The 18,171-nt window shown below is 40.3% G+C and overlaps 2 protein-coding genes across 3 annotated transcripts in view; one reads left to right on the plus strand and one right to left on the minus strand.

Moving 5' to 3' along the window:
- KIAA1143 (KIAA1143 ortholog) overlaps positions 1-18,171 on the minus strand; it is a 259,367-nt gene that overhangs the window by 86,545 nt on the left and 154,651 nt on the right. The window lies entirely within an intron of this gene.
- Positions 1-18,171, plus strand: part of KIF15 (kinesin family member 15) — a 43,108-nt gene that overhangs the window by 23,061 nt on the left and 1,876 nt on the right. For both annotated transcript variants that reach the window (XM_064444065.1, XM_064444066.1), the window contains 13 exons: positions 179-264; positions 694-769; positions 1,050-1,136; positions 2,113-2,217; positions 3,080-3,202; positions 9,952-10,098; positions 11,096-11,200; positions 11,485-11,649; positions 12,086-12,192; positions 14,812-14,884; positions 15,473-15,510; positions 17,168-17,333; positions 17,760-17,891. In XM_064444065.1, coding sequence (XP_064300135.1) covers positions 179-264; positions 694-769; positions 1,050-1,136; positions 2,113-2,217; positions 3,080-3,202; positions 9,952-10,098; positions 11,096-11,200; positions 11,485-11,649; positions 12,086-12,192; positions 14,812-14,884; positions 15,473-15,510; positions 17,168-17,333; positions 17,760-17,891 — 1,410 coding nt within the window. The remainder of the gene's footprint in view (positions 1-178; positions 265-693; positions 770-1,049; positions 1,137-2,112; positions 2,218-3,079; positions 3,203-9,951; positions 10,099-11,095; positions 11,201-11,484; positions 11,650-12,085; positions 12,193-14,811; positions 14,885-15,472; positions 15,511-17,167; positions 17,334-17,759; positions 17,892-18,171) is intronic.

An 18,171-nucleotide genomic window follows, 5' to 3' on the forward strand; every position in this document is an offset into this window, starting at 1 on the left:
AGATTTTACTTTTGAACTTGTCTAGGACAAAACTAAAGATCTCTCTGTTTCCATCTAAGGATTTTTTGGAGGAGGTTCAGTCATCTTAGGAGTTTGTTTAGATTTTTATTATGGTTTAAATTATTATAAAGACATTATATTATAACTTCTTATAAGAACATATATTTTTATATTCTAGAACCTTTTGAAACTCCTGAAAACAGAAAAAGAACATAATGAAAAACTAATATTACAATTACAAGAAGATAAAGAAAACAATTCAAAGTAAGTTTTAATTAGTGGTGGGGTTTGTTTTCATCTGACTTCATTGGTTTTTGTCCTATGCTGGGTTTTGAGTTCAGATGGGGATCCTATTTGTAGAGTTGTTTTTCCCCAGCTAGGTGGAGGTAATTAAATAATGGGCTTTTTTATTTTATCAACTTAGAACAACACTTCATTTTAACGTATGCAATTAACGTGACAAATGTAATTTCATTACAAGTATAGTTTTTCATGTCAAAGGTAAAGTTCCACTGCTGATAGCAGTGTATAAATAGTAACTAAGCTATTAGTCTTCCGTATATCACTGAGAAGGTGATAGTTAAAGAACTTTTCAAAAAAAGTTAAGTGCAAATAAGAATAAACCTGTTTTTTTGTTAAAGGTCTGTTATGTTCCGATTATATTTCTCACTAGAAATATGTTTTCTTTTCCAGGGAGCTCTTGAAAGTACTTGAAAAAGCACAGGTGGAGAAACCATCCGCTGAAATGGTGGCACGGTGTGAGCAACAGGTACAACAGTAGAACTGAATGACTAAATCATGTGCTCATGGATTTCCTTGTACACTAATAGCAAATTTATTGGTGAACTGACTGTTCTGTAGATTATCAGCAAAGTAAATGTAGAGATCTCCAGTTTCAGATTGTTTTGTTAAGCTACTACTTAATTTTTCTGGTAAGGTAAACAACTTAGTTACTTCCTTCTTTTTTTTTTTTTTTCATGGCTTTGTGCTTTACAAAACATCCTTCAAAAGTAATTAGGTCGCTCCTTCACAATTATTATTCCTTCTAGGAAGCAAAACTGCAGAAATTGGAGCAGGATCTGGCTGCTGCTGAAGAGTTTATTGCTTCTCTGAAGAAGACAAACGATGCAGATAAGGTTTGGGTTTTGTTTGTTTTTTGTTACTGATACCCAGTTTTGTGGGTAACTATGTTCTGTACTAGAGTTGAAAGCCCAGAGTGTTTCTATGATACTTAGTAACTCTGATTCTACGCAATCCTCGCTGTGTATCTAGGTAAAATAAACCCTACCTTTTTACTGGTATGAAGTATGCAGGATAGTAGGAAACTGGTATGCATTCAGAGAAAACACAAGATAACTGAAGGTTAAACAAAAAAAAATCAAGTCAAAATCAAAGGCTGTTTACTGGTCAAACATTCAATGCATAAACAATGCATAATTTCCCTGGTGATTAACGGGGCCTACCAATCAGTGTCATGTCATAATGGGCTAATAGAAAAGCTAAGAAAGGTGATATAAGAATGTGACTGGGTATCTTTATTAATAAAATCAAAGCACTTTTACATGAAAAGATTGTTCTTGTGTTCTGAAACCTTAAATAGCAGAAGTTCCCATAGTACAAGCATTTATGCTGTATGTAAGACAGGCAAGAGAAATCACATAGTGTGTTTACTATCCAGCATAATGCATTGACAAGTCTTGCTTTTTCTATGCCAAAACCAAAAATTTGACATGTATGTGGTCAGAAGGATCTGTTATTGTCAGTGCAGCGGTTTTTCTTGAATGTGCCTTTTTCCATCACAAACAAATGTAACCTTAAACTATAGTACTTCTGTTGTCCTATTAGAAACCCATTACAGCCTGAGACTAAAATCAGAAGGCTAGTCTTCTCTTCTGATGAACATAGCAGGTTATTTAATTCTTTATGTAAGTGCTTGGAACCCAATGATTTAACAACTGTCCTGTTACTCCTTCATATGTGCCTGCTGAGGCTTCATTTTTCAAATGGCTGTTTGAAATTTCGGATTGACAAATTATACACCAAAGTAAGTCCAGTAGTAAAATATATATTATTTATATATAATGTCTCAGGATTAACTTTTTTATGTTGCAGGAAGTTGTAACTGACTTGATGAGACAGATCCAGGAGCTGAGATCTTCAATTAATCATAAAACTGAGTCCATAGATGGGCTGACAAGAGAGCTCGAGGATATAAATGTATGTTCTGTCATTTTGAAGGACATGGTATAGCTTTTCAGAAATGGAAGGCAATGACACATCTTATCATGGGTCTCATACAGCGTAACTTGCTGTAGTGTTTTAGAAGGAAACTTCTTTGTTTTGACATGCTGAAATCTTCTGAACATTTTATGCCTAAGGCTGTCTTGAAAACTGAACTCTTCCCCTGTGGTGGGTAAAGAGCAGAGTCTCTAAAGGGACCTATTCATATCCTGTAAACTACACTCAGCTGACAGTCACATTTAGATTTTCTCAGCGATTGGCAATTTGACCTCAACAATTGAGGCTGAATTGTAAATTGATTTTTGAGGGTGTGAATTTTTATGTTGCTGAACATTACTCTGTTCTACACCTGAAAACATAAGTATAAAGAACTAAAACTATTTTAATAGCTATGAATAAATGTGATGCATCTTCTTTATTAAAACAGGTCTGGTTTGCAAACTGATAGAGCAACCCATAGAATGCTTTTGATACTGTATGTGTATGAACAATGAATTCAAAAGGTCCTACAGACAAAATGTTGATGAGACAGACTTCTACACATGGTTATCTGCTTTTTCAGTAATGGTTTTAACAGTTAATATGTATTGTGGTTGCTAATGCATATTAAATTAATAACCTTTTTCTATTGTTCTGACAAATCATTTCTAATAACAGTACAATTTAGCAAATATGTTGTATTGTTCTGATTTTAGTCATTGACACTGAAATTTTAAACATTTGTAGTTGTCATCACAGCACTTGGGATATATATATTTATTTGTGTTATGTTTGCCAACTTTCTTTGATAACATGTTTTCCTAAAATATTCTGAAGTTTAGTTTAATTCTCTTCGTAGTACAAGTATAATCTTGTCCTGGCTGCAAAAGAAGAAAGCAAAGGAATCATAGAGGATCAAGAAAAGAAGATTGAAGAACTGAGAGAAGCCTTGGAGAGAAGACAAATAGCTGATAACATTGAGGTAAAAACATTAATGTTGGCATATTATGATTATTTGTTCAACTGGCCAATTGGATGTGGTTTTGCTTAAAATACATGTATAAAATTTAATCTCATTTTAGTTCAAACTAGAGGTAGTTAAGCTGTTCTGAAAGGAATTTTTCATGAGATACCTGACACATTCTGTTAAATTATCACATTACTTGACATAAATATTTTATAAGCTACTTCATAAAAACCTGTGCTAAAAGCCTGGTTTAATTTTGTTAAGGCCACTAAGGAATCATAGAATCATGGAATCGTTAAGGTTGGAAAAGACCCTTAAGACCATCGAGTCCAACCGCTAACCTATCACTGCCAAGTCCACCACCATATCCTCAAGCACCACGTCTACCCTTTTAAATACTTCCAGGGATGGAGACTCCACCACCTCCCTGGGCAGCCTGTTCCAATGCCTGACAACCCTTTCAGTGAAGAAGTTTTTCCTAATATCCAACCTAAACTTCCCCTGGCGCAGCTTGAGGCCATTTCCTCTCGTCCTATCACTTGTTACTAGGGAAAAGAGACTGACCCCCACCTCGCTACAACGTCCTTTCAGGTAGTTGTAGAGACCGATAAGGTCCCCCCTCAGCCTTCTCTTCTCCAGGCAAAACAACCCCCGTTCCCTCAGCCACTCCTCATAAGACTTGTTCTCTAGACCCTTCACCAACTTTGTTGCCCTTCTCTGGACACGCTCCAGCACCTTGATGTCCTTCTTATAGTGAGGGGCCCAAAACTGCACACAGTACTTGAGGTGCGGCCTCACCAGTGCCGAGTACAGGGGCACGATCACCTCCCTGCTCCTGCTGGCCACCCAATTCCTGATACAAGCCAGGATGCCATTGGCCTTCTTGGCCACCTGGGCACACTGCTGGCTCATGTTCAGCTGGCTGGCAACCAACACCCCCAGGTCCTTTTCCTCCAGGCAGCTCTCCCGCCACTCCTCCCCAAGCCTGTAGCGTTGCATGGGGTTGTTGTGACCCAAGTGCATGACCTGGCACTGAGCCTTGTTGAATCTCATACTGTTGGCTCCGGCCCAACAATCCAACCTGTCCAGGTCCCCCTGTAGGTCCTTCCTGCCCTCCAGCAGATCAACACTTCCACCCAGCTTGGTGTCATCTGCAAACTTACTGAGGGTGTACTCGATCCCCTCATTCAGATCATCAATGAAGATATTGAACAGGACTGGCCCCAACACTGAGCCCTGGGGAACATCACTCATGACTGGCCGCCAACTGGATTTTGCTCCATTCACTACTACTCTCTGGGCTCGGCCGTCCAGCCAGTTTTTAACCCAGTGCAGAGTGCATTTGTCCAAGCCATGAGCAGCCAGCTTCTCCAGGAGAATGCTGTGGGAGACAGTGTCAAAGGCCTTACTAAAGTCCAAGTAGACAATGTCTACAGCCTTCCCCTCATCCACTAAGCAGGTCACCTTATAGAAGGAGACGAGGTTAGTGAGGCAGGACCTCCCATTCATAAACCCATGCTGGCTGAGCCTGATCCCCTGGGTGTCCCGCATGTGCTGCGTAATGGTATTCAAGATGATCTGCTCCATGACCTTTCCCGGCACTGAGGTCAGGCTGACAGGCGTGTAGTTCCCTGGATCCTCCTTCCAACCCTTCTTGTAGAGGGGCGTCACGTTTGCTAGTTTCCAGTCGTTTGGGACCTCCCAGGTTGACCAGGACTGCTGATAAATGATGGACAGTGGCTTGGCGAGCTCCTCTGCCAGCTCCCTCAGTATCCTCTGGTGGATCCCATCACGCCCCATGGACTTGTGAACATCCAGGTGAAGGAGCAGGGCAGTGACTGCCACCTCTTCAACAACTGGGACTTCGTTCTGCATACTATCTCCATCTCCCAGCACAGAGGCCTGACAACCCTGAGGGTGACCAGTCCGACTACTAAAGACTGAGGCAAAGAAAGCATTAAGTACCTTAGCCTTCTCATCTTTCCTGGCAAGGTTACCTTCCGCATCCAACAAAGGAGGGAGATTCTCCCTGGCCCTTCTTTTGTCACTGATGTATTTATAAAAACATTTTTTGTTACCTTTAACAGTGGCGGCCAGTTTAAGTTCCAGCTGGGCCTTCGCCTTCCTAATCTTTTCCCTGCATAACCTCACAACATCCTTGTAGTCCTCCTGAGTCACCTGTCCCTTCTTCCAAAGGCGGTAAGCTCTCCTTTTTTTCTTGAGTTCCAGCCAAAGCTCTCTCTTCAGCCAAGCCGGTCTTCTTCCCCACCTGCTCGACTTATGGCACATGGGGACGGCCTGCTCCTGCACCTTTGAGACTTCCTTCTTTAATAACATCCAGCCTTCCTGGACTCCTTTGCCCTTCAGGACTGCCTCCCAAGGGGCTCTGTTAACCAGACTCCTTAACAATCCAAAGTCTGCCCTTCTGAAGTCCAGGGTAGTGGTTTTGCTGACCCTCTTTCTTCTCCAAGAATCAAACTCTATCATGTCATTGTTGCTGAGCCCACGACAGCCTCTGACCACCACATCACCCACCAGGCCTTCTCTGTTTGTAAACACCAGGTCCGGCGGGGCACCTCCCCTGGTTGGCTCGCTTACCAGTTGCGTCAGGAAGTTCTCTCCCACACTCCAGGAATCTCCAAGATTCTTTCTCTCTGCTGTGTTGTATTTCCAGCAGACATCTGGTAAGTTGAAGTCTCCCACGAGAACTAGGGCTAGAGATTGTGAGACTTCAGCCAACTGCTTGTACAGTACTTCATCTGTCTCCTCATCCTGGTTGGGTGGTCTATAACAGACTCCCACCAGGATGTCTCCCTTATTGGCCTTCCCCCTGACCCTTACCCATAAGCACTCAACCTTATTACCGTCATTGAGTTCTAGACAGTCAAAACACTCTCTAAGATACAAGGCTACCCCTCCACCTCTCCTTCCTTGGCTGTCCCTTCTAAAGAGCTTATAGCCATCCATTGCAGTGCTCCAGTTGTGCGAGTCACCCCACCATGTTTCTGTGATGGCGACCACATCATAGTTTCCCTGGCATGCGATGGCTTCCAGCTCCTCCTGTTTATTGCCCATGCTGCGTGCATTGGTATAAATGCACTTCAACTGATCTATTGATCTCGCTTCTAACACAGGTATGCCACCCCTAGGCTCATTCCTAGCTAGCCTGGTTTTATCCCCTTCCCCCTTCGTATCTAGTTCAAAGCCCTCTCAACAAGGCCTGCTAACTCCTGAGTCAGAATCCTTTTCCCCCTTTGTGACAGGTGAACCCCATCTGTCTCCAGCAGGCCTGGTGCCACGTAAACTGCCCCATGATCAAAAATACCAAAATTCCACCACTGGCACCAGCCTCTGATCCACATGTTAATGAGGTGGGACTTCCTGTTCCTTTCCATATGTCTCCCAGCTACCGATGGGATGGAGGAAAACACTACCTGCGCTCCTGATCCTTCAACCAATTGCCTCAGTTCTCTAAAGTCCCTTTTCATTGTCTTTGCGCCTCTCTTGGCTACCTCATGACTGCTGCCCTGAACAACCACTAGCGGATAATAATCAGATCCTTTTACTAGCCTAGGGAGCTTCCTGGTAATGTCTCTTACCCTTGGCCCAGGGAGGCAGCAGACTTCCCTATGGGATGGGTCCAGCCGGCATATCGGGCCCTCTGTTCCCCTCAGAAGGGAGTCCCCTAAGACAATTACCCTTTTTTTTTTTTTTTTTACCAGTGGCCATTGTAATGCGTGGGGCTGACTGGTTCCCTCTAGTCAACCCCTTGGGTGGATCACTGTCTGTATCTTTGTCCTCGTGGCCCTCGGGTTCCAGAGCCTCATACCTATTGTGTAAGGGCACCTCGGGGGGTGAAGTTGGCCAGGAGAGGATTCGCCTACTGTGCCAAGCAGGGATCTGAATCCATCTTCCATCTTTTGGGTCCCCTCCCTCTGCCTGGTGGCACGAGGGCGGGGGGGGCCACTCCTTCTCTTGATGCTTCCATCTGGTGTGCTTGTCTCAGGGATGGTAAGGAGCGGCTCTGCCAGTCTATCTCCCTCTCACATTGCCTGATACTCCTCAGCCTTGCAACTTTCTCTTTCAGCTCTGCCACCATGCTAAGCAGATCCTCCACCTGCTCACACCTCACACAGGTCCTGTCTCGGGAGCCCTCCATGACTGGAGCAAGGCTCTGGCACTCCCTGCAGCCAGAGACCTGGGTGACTGCATGTTTTAGTGGGAGTTCTGTCTGTGTCGCCACATGTCTCCCGGTGATAGCTCTTGTCTGAGCAGAGACCACAGCTATGTCTTTTTTGGGAGAGCATAGACCACGAGGGGAGCTCAATAGCTGCCTACTCGTCCTGCCTGTGCGAACTGCTGTGCCAACTACTGCGTCACGCCCTTCCTGACACGCCACGACCTGTTTGCCCGTCCTGGTCACTTGCGCTCCCTAGGGAGCCGTTTAAATCTCCCGCTGTTGCTCCAGCAACGCTCAAGCCCTGTCTGCCTCACTCGCAAGAGCAGCCAGTTGGTTTTGGTGCAAGGGCCCCTCCGGGCTCTTTATCGGGTTCCCTGGCACAGGAAACCCCTATTTATACCCCAAACTAGCGCCCAGTTGCAGGACTACCGTTGCTGCCGCTGCGTGCCTCACAGGAGTCATCAGCTGAATTTAATAGCAACATTAGGTGATGCAGCTGAGAAATTAAAATAGGTAGAAGAATATTTTATGTTTAATATTAACTCTTCCCCCAATGCTGCTATATTCAGTAACATCTTTTTATTCATAATTTTAACTAAAAGCTCCACCTGCTGGAAACAGATCTAGGATGTATGGTTGGTTCAACTGCAGTTTTGCTTTTTAAAATGTTATCTATCTTTTTGAACTTCGTCTTTCTTATTACTGCTCTCACCGCTACTTTGGTGAACATGTCTATCTATCAGTCAAAATCACCAGCCTCTCCTTACAAGTAATTTCTACAAGATCATCTGTCATGTTACAGATGCTTAGTCCAATCATATAGCATCAATAAAGTCTTCCAGAGTAGCGTTTCCTTCTCAAAACCCATTCTTAAATGTATTTCCACTACATTTAATAAACTATCTTCATAAATAATATCTAACCTTGACATTCTTGAATCCTAAACTGAGTTGCCTGCCAAATGGATCACCTTCTCATTTTGTTTTGTTGGGTTTTTTTGTTGTTGATGATGTTTTTGTTTGTTTTTTAAACAAACAAAAAAAACCTAGATGTGATCTTTTTGGATTTCAGTAAAGCTTTTGATACTGTCTCTTATAGTATCCTCCTGGACAAAATGCCCAGCACACAGCTGGATAAACATGTAATGCAGTGGGTGAGCAATTGGCTGATCGGTCGGGCTCAAAGGTTTATAGTAAATGGGGTTACATCAGGCTGGCGGCCAGTCACAGTGGGGCTCCGCAGGGATCCATCATAGGGCCAGTACTCTCTAATCTCTTCATAAATGACCTGGATACAGGACTGGAAGGAAGACTAATTACGTTTGCTAATGACACAAAATTGGGAGGAGCTGTTGACACTCTTGACGGCAGAGACGCCCTGCAGAGAGATCTGGACAGACTGGAGAGCTGGGCAATCACCAACCATATGAAGCTTAACGAGGGCAAGTGCTGGATTTTGCATGTGGGGCGCAGCAACCCAGGATGTACCTACAGCCTGGGGAACGAGATGCTCCATAGCAGCTCTGCAGAGAGGGACCTGGGGGTTCTGGTTGATGGCAAGTTGAACATGAGTCAACAGTGTGCCCTGGCAGCCGAGAGGGCCCACCATGTCCTGGGGTGCATCAAGCACTGCATTGCGGCCAGTCGAGGGAGGTAGTTGTCCTGCTCTGCTCTGTGCTGGTGTGGCCTTACCTCGAGCACTGTGTGCAGTTTTGGGTGCCACAGTACATTAAGGATATAAAGCTACTAAAGAGAGTCCAGAGGAGGGCCACAAAGTTGGTGAAGGGTTTAGAGGAGAAACCGTATGAGGAGTGGCTAAAGTCACTTGTTCAGCGTAGAGGAGACTGAGGGGAGACCTCATCATGGTATACAGCTTCCTCACAAGGGGAGGAGGTGGAGGGTCAGGTGCTGATCTTTTCTCTCTGGTGACCAATGACAGGATCCAAGGGAATGGCAGGAAGATGTGCCGGGGGAGGTTTAGGTTGGATATTAGGAAAAGGTTCTTCCCCCAGAGGGTGGTGGAGCACTGGAACAGGCTCCCCAGGGAGGCAGTCACAGCACCAAGCCTGAAGCTATTCAGGAGGCACTTGGACAGTGCCCTCAGAGATTTGGTGTGAATTTTGGGGTTGTCCTGTGCAGGGACAGGAGTTGGACTTGATGGTCATTATGGGTCCCTTCCAGCTCAGGACATTCAGTGATTCTAAACTGAAGTAACAATTCTTATTACACTGTTATCCTTGGGTGTAACTACCTCCTGATAAAATCATAGTGTTTCTCCTTTGATTTTGTACGTCAGTTAATAATTTCCTTCATTCTTTCTTGGTTGATTCCAAATACCTTTCACAAGTATCTAACTGTAACTTTACTGTAGGAAAGCTCTCATTTTTGTTCTGCAACCAAGACAATGGATATAGAAAGCATGCTAAAATAAGAAATGTATAGATGAATGCTTTACACAATTCACGGTGGGAAAAGGGAGATGCTTGTAGCTGTTAGCACTCTTAGCACCAATGACAAAACATCTTGAAGCAACTGTTTTAGAGTAATAACTAACATTTCTTTACTGATCCAATGACTTAAAATAGAGAGACCTGCTGTGTGAAGACTTGCATCATACCACTGATCAGCTGATAAGACTGACAGAGGCGTCTAAGAAACATGATTCATTGCTTCAGTGTGCACAGGAAGACATAGCAAAGAAAGAAGCTCTGATCCAGGAACTCAGGGAACAGGTAAAACAAGGAAATACTTCTGATAATTGGCTCCTTGGGAAGGAGCTGTGGTTAACTGTAGCTTCTGGAAAAGGTTTTACCTGTAATTTTAGAGCATCTTGTACACAGCACTCTCAGTGAAGGGCAACACTCCTTCCTGTAAAAGCAAAGTAGTTGTTAAAAAGCTTCTGAACAAAGGCTAAGTAACTTCTTAAATACTTTGGAAATGGTGCCTAGCGATCATTAAAACGTTTACTCTGAAAGCAGAGTAAAGTTATCAGTACCTATAATAACGGAGCAACCTGAGGTTATAAGCAGTATAACCTAGGGGATTACTTTTTCCTCTGCTTAACACTTATTATTAAACTGTATCATTACAGAGCTCAACAGTTAGCCCTGCTACGTAAAGTACGCAGTCTGAAAGTGATTTGGAGCTTTTGTTCCATAGACCAAAGAGTTATGTTAAGCCTTTGTCCAAATTTTAACTCTAGTTGTCACAACTGTCATAGTGCAAAGTAATATATTTGTGTTGGCAAAAACTCTAATAAGGATAAGTTATTTTGGAATAAAGAGTCCTTTTGTCATGTCAGCAATTCTCTGAGGAAACTGATTAGATCTATACCAGCAAAATCTTTGTATCAAATCATGTCTTGACCAGTTGTGTTTGCCAACAAAGTTCATAATAGTTTCTGTGCTAGCAAGCCCTTTGAAAGGTAGATTGTGGTAGCAAGGCAAAAAAAAAAAACAACCAAAAACAGGAAGAACAAAATTCAGATTAACTACATGGTATACGGTATATAGTCTATACATGCTTTCAAAGAATGCTTGTTACATGCAACTATTGAATGATTAACAGTTATTAGGTAAATACAGAAAACAACTATGAAAGTGAAGTCTAAGGTAATTAAAATAACTTGTGGTGTACTTAAGCTTGCTCAAAATAGAGACCTGGCTGCTGTTTTCTTTAATATTTGTCTGCATTATGAGCTAGTTTAATTCTAATTGGGGTTTCTAATAGCTGGACAAAATGACAGAAGAACTGGAGAAGAGGAAGAATGAATATGAACTAAAAATTAAGCAAATAGATTGCTTTGTGGACTCATCTTCAGTAACATTTCCCCAGGTATGGTATTTGAGAGAAACATTTTCATTGTAATGACTGTTAAAACTCATTGAAAAGGACCAATAACCTTCACAACATGGCTTCAGGCTGGGACCAGGAATGACAACGTATTGAGAATGGTCGAATCCCATGCACCTTGCTTGTAACTTAAATGTATTATTGATTATTTGTCTGCCAGGAATATATTAACATAAATCTCCAAGTATTAAAACATGTAACCAATATACAGGGTAAACAGTTCTTTACTAATAGTTTGTGGGTTTTGTTTCTTTTAAACTTGCCAGTGCCCAAAAACTCCCCCTAATTTTGATGTGGATTTGGCAAAGCTCTTGAAAACTCACGAGCAAGAAATAGCTGATCGGAGGGCTTCTGCAATAAATCTGGAGCGTCTTGTGCATGAACTGAATGAAGAACGAACAGCTAAAAATGATGAAATTCTAAGGCTGAAGGTACTATGAATTAATCTTTACAGGCAATTTGTAAGGTTAAAATACGACAGAATACAGAATTCAGATTTTTTATGAGCTCTGCATAGCAGACTGTCCATTAAAGCAGGAAGGCAGTTCTTCGTCTTCTCTTTACCTAGGCTGGTAACAAATGACAAGTTGCTTGAGATGTCCATATATCTTGTTTTTCCAAGGACTGAGTTGTTTCTTGTTCATGAATATCAAATTGTAACATCATTTTTTGCTGATGAAACTGTTCTTATTCCAAAGTTTCTAATGAAACTGTAAATAGAAGGGTGATGCAGATCTTTGCCAGAGAACTGCGCTTGTTTTCTGAGAAATAGTTTTGTCTTCTGTTTTACTTAGAAACATGTTCAACTGGAAATGAAAACAGGAATTGCAATTTGGTCTTCAAATGTTTCCAATTTCTCTTGCGTAGGAACAATTAAGTGAGATGGAGAACTTGCGTCTGGAAATGCAGATATTGGTGGAGAACAACAGGAATTTACAGAGCCTTGTAGAAGCTCAGAGACTAAGCAAGAACAGGTAAAGTAAAATAAAACAAGAAAAAGCCTGTCTTAAAGCAATTAAGTGAAATAAAGAAATTCACAGTTTTTATTTGAAATACAATCTTCTATGAAAATTGTTTACTGGCTTGTTAACTTTATGGCCTTTAAATCACAAATTCTTAAATACAGCAAATTTTTATAAAGGAAATGGAAATAGAATGTAAAATAATTACATGCATAGTTATTGCCATGTATTATATATTGCCATATCACTAATTGCAGTTATGGATTCAGAAGATAGGAAATGTCCAAATGAATTCAACACAAGTTTTAACACAGACATAAATGGAACCAGTTTTCCCCCTTATGTTTTTGAGGGTAAGGAATGAACTTCCCCTGAAAAGATGGTAGGCTGCTATATACCTCAGATTTGAGATATCCTGAGGTTTGGTTCAAGCTGTAATCTGTACATCTTAGTTTTGGACAGAAAATATTTTGCTTTGTGGCTTACCTTTTTTGGTTTTTCTTTGTTTTCAATTTTGTAAAGAATTAAATAATCTGTTGGTTTACATCGTGTGAAAAGAAATCTTAACTGGCAGCAAATAATTCTGTTGATATTTAATGACAACTAATTTTTAAGTACAATTTAAACAGTAACTTAATGCTCAGTAGGAGTTTAATGGTTTTTTGCCTATTAAATGTATAAAAAAATATTTTCCAGAACTTCCAATGAAGTATCAGTGTTGTCAGTTTTAGAACTGACTTTTTCGCAAGATAAATACTTAATGTAAAAGGACGCTATTAAATTTGCAAAATTAAGTGTTCCAAGTAGAAGATGTGGTAAATACAAGATGCGGTAATTGCAGGTGTCTGTGCAGCTCCAATTTGTCCTTGCATTTTATATATTATACAGTAATCTTGAATTATGAAGGGATTAATTTCTGGAAAACATTCTGCCCACAAGGCCTGCTTGGTGGGACAGATCAGGTGGGATACTGAATGGTGATGTTGTCCCTAGGGCCTTCTGCTTTGTCTGCAACAGACATTTAAAAGTGTGTTGTGAATTGAAATGGGAATCACAGAAAAAGAAGGGGTTACCTTGCCATCGAAAACTGGATTCTGTGGCTTTGTTTTTCACACAGTTTATGGAGTAGATTACTTGGACTCAGTTTTTCACAGAAAAGTATTACTTTTACGATCCTTATTTGCTGGATTCCCAGCTTGGGACCTTGGGAGATGATTTGGATAAGCATTAACAATTCCCAGCTGCTGTTACTTAATAAGAGTTGTGGCTTGAATAGACCGAAGGCTAATAGTATATTGTATGCTCTCTGAAAAATCAGGTTTAGATATCTCAGGTGGGGATATTCACAACAGACACATGCCTCACACGTTATGGGAGCAGCTGGCAGGAGCAGCAGCAGGTAGTAATCTTTTGCATGGCCCAGTGTTAGAGAGCAAGACTATTTGATCATTGGTGTCACTTGTGACAAAGTAATGAGATGTAAGGACCTTGGACTGCATTGGAGGATGTTTAAGAATAGAAAATGAGACCAAGTGCCTCCTCTCTCTTGGTATTTAGTGTTAGGGCAGGGAAGAGCAAGCTGTACAGGAAAGGTCAACCTTCACCTCTGTAATGCTATGCTGGAGCAGGCTTGGGTCACTGCTTTGGAGCTGGTACAGGCTGACCAGTACTGGAATCTGAAAAGCTCTAGAATCATTGATTATGCTTAACTTGGAGGTTTAAAAACTCACGTAAGTATCCACTGATAATAAGAAAACAAAGTGTGTTGCAGTTTTGCCTAACCATTTATAAGCTGGATGAATTTGGATGGAATTTGGAAGTGGGTGGTACCAAAAATTAACAAGAAAAATAATTTTTATTTTAGTTCTCAGAAGTTGTTAGACTTGTTAATTAAATGCCAGCTTAAAAAAAAACCACAACCTACCCACACATACACACACTCTCTGGCTGAGACTGTTTATACCAGATATGAAAAATAAATCAACCTAGCTAAATATGTTGACAAAGATTTTAAGTTATGGAAGATAGTGAATTTTTCTAATTGCATCAAATTACAATAACTGTTAATCAACGAAGTTCTTCCCTTATGCCATACTACAAGAATGAAGTGGTCCCAATGGTGTGATGGTTTGCAGGTTCTTTTAATTTTACAGTGTTTGTTTACTTCAGTCCAATGTCATGTTTATTAAAAACTAACAAAATTAAAAGTTTCCATGTCTTCTGAATACAAAAATCTGTCACTTTCTGAACTTGGCAAGACCACTGAGCCTACAAAGATCGTGTAGGAAGGAGTTGCTTTCTGCAGTCTGTACACACCCATGAACATCGTGAACTAATAAAACATTTAACTCAGTCCCAAAGCTGTCTAACATACAGTTTTGCATAGTTACTATATTTTTAAATTGTTTTCATTAAAACATTACTTTCTCTATACTCTAGCAAAGGAAAATGTGATGTTCTTGAAATATAGATTTTAAATCCTTCCAGAGTTGTTTAATGATGTTCAGTATTCTGGGTATGAACATGTGTCAGGACGACTATGCACACTTACTGGTTTAATCTGGATAAGATACTGTTTTAAAAGCTGGTTTACCCTGTTTGAGAGACTTTACTCATTCTTGGATTTCCTAGTGACCAGAAACATCTTGATGTTCAGTACCTCAAAGAAAAAGAGGAGGAGATTGCTGAAGAACGACTGGCCAAGGTATATCACCCTTTTCATATAGCAGTCGGTTGCTGTTTCCCTGCTAAGAAGTATTAACGTGTTTTCTTCTATTTCATGGTAGTGAAACAAACACTGATTTCTAGTGAATTCTAACAGATACAGAGCCTGATACTGATCCCCTTAAGGTTTCTGTCTTGGTCTAACACAAGTGAACTGGGTGTCAGATCGCATGATAACCACAAACAGATTCAGATCACTAAATCTGACACATCACCACAGAGTTGGAAAGAGCACGTGACACCATCTTCAATGTCAAGGCTCTGCCAAAAGGAAGTTAATGTCACACCGGAGGTTGCCACGGATCTCCCAGATGGAAGAACTCCCTGTCAAAGCTCTGCTGTGTATGAATGGACAGAGATACTGCTGTGGGTCACTTGCGCTGGCATGAACTTGGAAATGCGTGCATATAGCAAAGAGATTAACTTATAGTGAATGTGAGATGTGAGTTACTGGGCAGTAGGATGTCTTTGGTAGGATCCAGAATGAGACACTTGGCATTGGTTAAGTGACAAATAATTTTGCATATATTAACATTATGATGGTAACTAATATTTTTAACTCTTACAGAATAAAGCAATGGAGGAGATGCTGAAAATCAAAGCAGAGTAAGTTTCATATTGTTTATTGAACTTGAGACTTGTATTAAACTCATAATACCAAAAAGGTATATTTAAGCAAGAGACGTCTGAAGATCTGAAACTATAAAAGATGTAGTTTGGAATTGCTGCTTACAGTTCTGCAAGACACATTGAATTCATACTCTTCCTCATCAGTAGGTGGTAGTAGCACCTATTACTATATTTTCTAAAAGGGTAACATTATATCAGGAAAATACTCTGAAATGTGTGGAACCAGAGAAAAACTTAAATTGGAAGGGGCATTTTGAATTGTTTAAAATTATCTATGTTTTGAATTCTTTTATATGTAGTGAATTCTAAGCACATTCCTTTTAAACTAAATTGAAATACTGTTCATTTCTTTATTAATATTGTAAATATTTTATAATTTTAAACTTAATCTAATTCTTTGATTTTTTTAATGCTATTTATTTTTTGCACTTGAATAATGAAAATTGTTTATTGTTAGAGGATTCCTAGATTGTGTTTGCACTACTGTGCAAGCAGTCCTTGAAATCCAATTGTGTTCCACCTTGGATGGGTAGTAGTCAAGAAATAAAATACTGAACTAGTAGATGAAAATTAGTTTGAAAATGTTGTTCCTGTAATTTTTTTTTCCCTAATCTGTATTGCTTCAGGGACTTTTTGTGGCCAAATCTCCTAATATTTTAATTATTTACATTTAATGGAATGCTTTCTATGTAAGTATCTTCTTTTAAGGATGACGATAGCTTTTGTGAACACAGTCATTTCAAAAGCAATTTATACCGAGCTTTCCAGAAACCTTAGTCTTGATTAGGGGTTATCTTGCAATTCAGTGCATTTGTTTTTCACACCTGTCTGGTCTCTGAAATACACGTTATAACAGTGCTACAATGTCTTATAGAAACAAATAATGTACAAAGAGGAAAAAGATTCTTTTGTCATCAAGAAAATGTCTTGACAAATGCAGCAAATGAATACTGTTTTCATACAGTAGGTCTTAAACACCAGGCTTCAGTGAAACAAAACTGACAACGAAAATATTTTCATTTATGCACTAGTTGACGAGACATGCAAAATTACTAAAGTTCATATAACCAGTAGACAGGCTGTGAAGTTTGATGGCATGGTTTAATATTGTGTGAGCCTGATAGATGTCTTGCCTGCTGAAAATGTTTTAATTCTATCCAAAGTGGGTGGTGGTTCTATTGTCGGCCCAAACAAGCTCAGACCATCTCTGAGCTGTTCAGAGATGTTTCGAAGCAGCAAGGCTACTGGGGAAAAGCCATATTACAAACAAGCAATTTAGGGGAAACTTGGAAGAGCAGTAGAGTTCATCTGGCAAATTTACATGCCTTAGATTAATTCTTAGTGTTCTTGTAGGTGAAGCTTCTGTTTTCTTTCATGAGTGTACTTGCATGGAAACAGCATACTTCCCAAAAAGAACAACTGCAAAACACCGACTAGTTAAGAGATTGTATCAAACTCAAGAGCTGTGAAGCAGAATGGAATTTTTCCTTCTATTAGCACTGATTTCTAGGTATAAAAAGTTGCCTTAAAAGGATATTTTTACGAGTCTGCCTGCACGTCCAAGAATGACTTACTAATTCAACTGTACGTCACTTATGCTTTTTAATATTTTATGATGCTTTTATATTGGCAGATTAGAAGAGACCAAAAATACCCTCAAAATGAAAGAGAAAATTTGTCTTGAAATGACCCTGGAAATGGAACAAACAAGAGCTTTGGAGCTGAAAGCATTTCGTGAAAAAGAAGACATTAGGTCAAAACTGGAGGAAACGTATGAAGAGAGAGACAGAATTGGAAAGGTTCTATATGTATATTTTTTGCTGTTGTTTTTACAGTAGAATCTTATTCAGCAGAGGTAGAGCTGTTGCTAATTGGACAATATTCTGAATTAATTAGCCATCAAAGACTGCCTCTGAAAATGTTTTGTCTTGCAGTTTAGTTGTATTCGTAATGCTGTTTTCTGCGCTGGTGGAGCTCTGGGTACTGAAATCACTGCTGCAATTTGCAATACAAATCAAACGGTGCTTTTGCCCTTTAGACAGATCTAATGTAGCGCCTAAGGAGACATAAAACAAATATGTGTTTCCTGAATGAACCAACTCTTGCATCATATGTTACAACAAACTTAAATGTTAGCACATTAATAGTTCTAGAGAAGCTATTTCTTCAGAAAAGAGAAGGAGGGGCTCCAGTTGAAAGGTACACAATGTATGTATTAATTACAGGAAATGGACTTCCTGAGGAAGCAAGTTGACTCTCTTGCCGAGGAGAATGGGAAATTACTCGGACATCAAAACCTAAACCAGAAGATTCAGTATATTGTGAAACTGAAGAAAGATTATGCTAAACTTACTGAGGTAAGTTGCAGAGTAGAACACAGATGAAGTAATGGCCTGACACAGAAGACAGCTAAGCTTTGAGAATGAAAACTAAAAGTCTTGCTCTTCTGTTGGAGAGTAGTAGATAGATACCTCTGATTTTATGCAGTTGTGTGGGTTATGACTTGTCGGTCACCTCACAGACCCCAGACAAGAATCACTCCATTTTATTTGCTCAAGTACATAGTATATATAGAACACTTGAACAAGTGTAGAGATGGCTTATTTAGAAATACGAAATAAATGATACTTGTTTCCG

Source organism: Phalacrocorax carbo, chromosome 2 (assembly GCF_963921805.1).
Source record: "Phalacrocorax carbo chromosome 2, bPhaCar2.1, whole genome shotgun sequence".
In the NCBI taxonomy this organism is placed as follows: domain Eukaryota; kingdom Metazoa; phylum Chordata; class Aves; order Suliformes; family Phalacrocoracidae; genus Phalacrocorax; species Phalacrocorax carbo.